This window comes from Chrysochloris asiatica, unplaced genomic scaffold (genome assembly GCF_000296735.1).
Source record: "Chrysochloris asiatica unplaced genomic scaffold, ChrAsi1.0 scaffold00105, whole genome shotgun sequence".
Taxonomy (NCBI): domain Eukaryota; kingdom Metazoa; phylum Chordata; class Mammalia; order Afrosoricida; family Chrysochloridae; genus Chrysochloris; species Chrysochloris asiatica.
Genome location: NW_006408623.1, coordinates 3,036,870 through 3,038,560, shown reverse-complemented (window position 1 = coordinate 3,038,560; position 1,691 = coordinate 3,036,870). Strand labels below are relative to the sequence as shown.

At 47.8% G+C, this 1,691-nt stretch overlaps 1 protein-coding gene across 1 annotated transcript in view; it reads left to right on the top strand.

Annotated features, from left to right (window-relative positions):
* Window positions 1–498: 498 nt before the first annotated feature.
* The window catches only part of TEX36 (testis expressed 36), a 17,338-nt gene continuing 16,145 nt past the window's right edge, over window positions 499–1,691 (top strand). The window contains exon 1 of the mRNA XM_006867470.1: window positions 499–549. Within this exon, the coding sequence (XP_006867532.1) occupies window positions 499–549 (51 nt within the window). The remainder of the gene's footprint in view (window positions 550–1,691) is intronic.

The window sequence follows — 1,691 nt, the reverse complement described above, 5'->3', positions numbered from 1 at the left end:
TGGGGTACAGGCAGCTGTGGAAGTTGTACATTGGAGGGTTGGGTCCTGAGCATCACAATCCCCCGACATAGGCAGTGTCCGAGATTCAATTTACTTCTAGGAGGTTAGGACAGATGGCTACCATGGGAGCATCCAACTCAAATGCTATTGGTTCAGGGATTTAGAGCAAAAAGTGGGCCATCACCCCGAGATGTTCTTGTTCTCACCTGTCTGATCTGTTCAGGCACTTCCTCACCTGGGACCTGGTGGCTCTGTCTCCTCTCTGGGGCACAGTAATAGGACTCCTGGGATTACCTAGACAACGGATTCCTCCACCCATTGTGATGCTTAGCTCTGATTCTATGACAACAGTGGACGCTCCCAGCTTCCCTTTGGGTCAAAGTTGAGAATTCAAGATTAGGAACAGGTAGCAGGTGTGGCATCCCAGATGTGGAGAACTTGGGAGGCAATGGAGAGGTAAGAGAGCCAACCTCAGCAGCACTCAGCTTCCTGGAGAGAATGCCCAAAGGAAGATGCTTCAACCCACCTTTAGACAAGGACGGAATATGGGTAAGAAAGATGGCGCCCTCTGCTGCCTTTCTCATGTGGCATGGGTGTGGTCAAGGATGCAGAATTGAGTTCCAGTCCTGTTTCTGTTACTAATAGCAATGTTAGAGGGTTGTTATGGGGATTAATGAGGTAATTCATACAAAAATACTTAATATAATGCAAATGATATATAGTAGGGGTGCTGGCGTGGCGCTGTGGGTTAATGCATTGGACTGCAAAGTCGGTTTGAACTGCAAGGGTGGCAGTTCAAACTTACCAACTGCTCCTCAGAAACCCTATACAGGCTTGCTATGAGTTGGAACCTACTCAGTGGCACTTAACAACAACAACAATGTACAGTGCTCCCTCAACACTTGCTAACTGCTGCATGTTGTTGTTGATAGTTGCTGTTGAGTTGTATCTGATTCACGACAATCCCGTGTTACAGAGTAGAACTACTTCAAAGGTTTTCTTGGTTGTAATCTTACAAAAGTGGGTCATCAGACCTATCTTCTGTGGGACCACGGGTGGATTTGAACCACTAACCTTTAGGTTAGTAACTCAGCACAAACTGCTTGTGCCCCCACGGACCTTCACTACTGTATATGTTGTTGTTGTCAGAGGTGTTGTCGAGTTGGCTCTGACACATAGTGGCACGTTCTTCCCTGATCCCTCTCGCTCTCAGGGGGTCTAAAGAATTAGTCCCACCAAGTGGTCGCTTCTCACTCACACACAAACCATAAGCCTTCACGTAGAAGCTTTGGAATGCAAAGCGAAAGGAAAGAGCAGCGGGTCTGTCTCTGCGAGTGGGGAAGCCCTGGCAGAATTAGGGAGCAGAGATTAGATCAGGTCGAAGTGAAAGTCCACTTGGCAGAGAGAAGCAGGTCTGTCTGTGCGAGAGGAGAGACCTTTCAGGGTTGGGGTGCACTGGCTTCTAAAGAGGCATGGGGTCTCTTCCTCCAAGGATGGGCTAATACATATTAATTAGGAGGAGTGCTATGTTGAATATTCATGGTTTTTTAGTAAAGGGATGTGGGCTTCTTGGAAATGGGGTGCCTTCTGCAGTTGTCAGCTTTGGGCGTTATCTTCCTGGGTCGTCTGTCTGTGACTAGCTACTTCATTAGGGTTTCAGGTTCGGATCTCCTTATCTCTTGTCTCTTGGC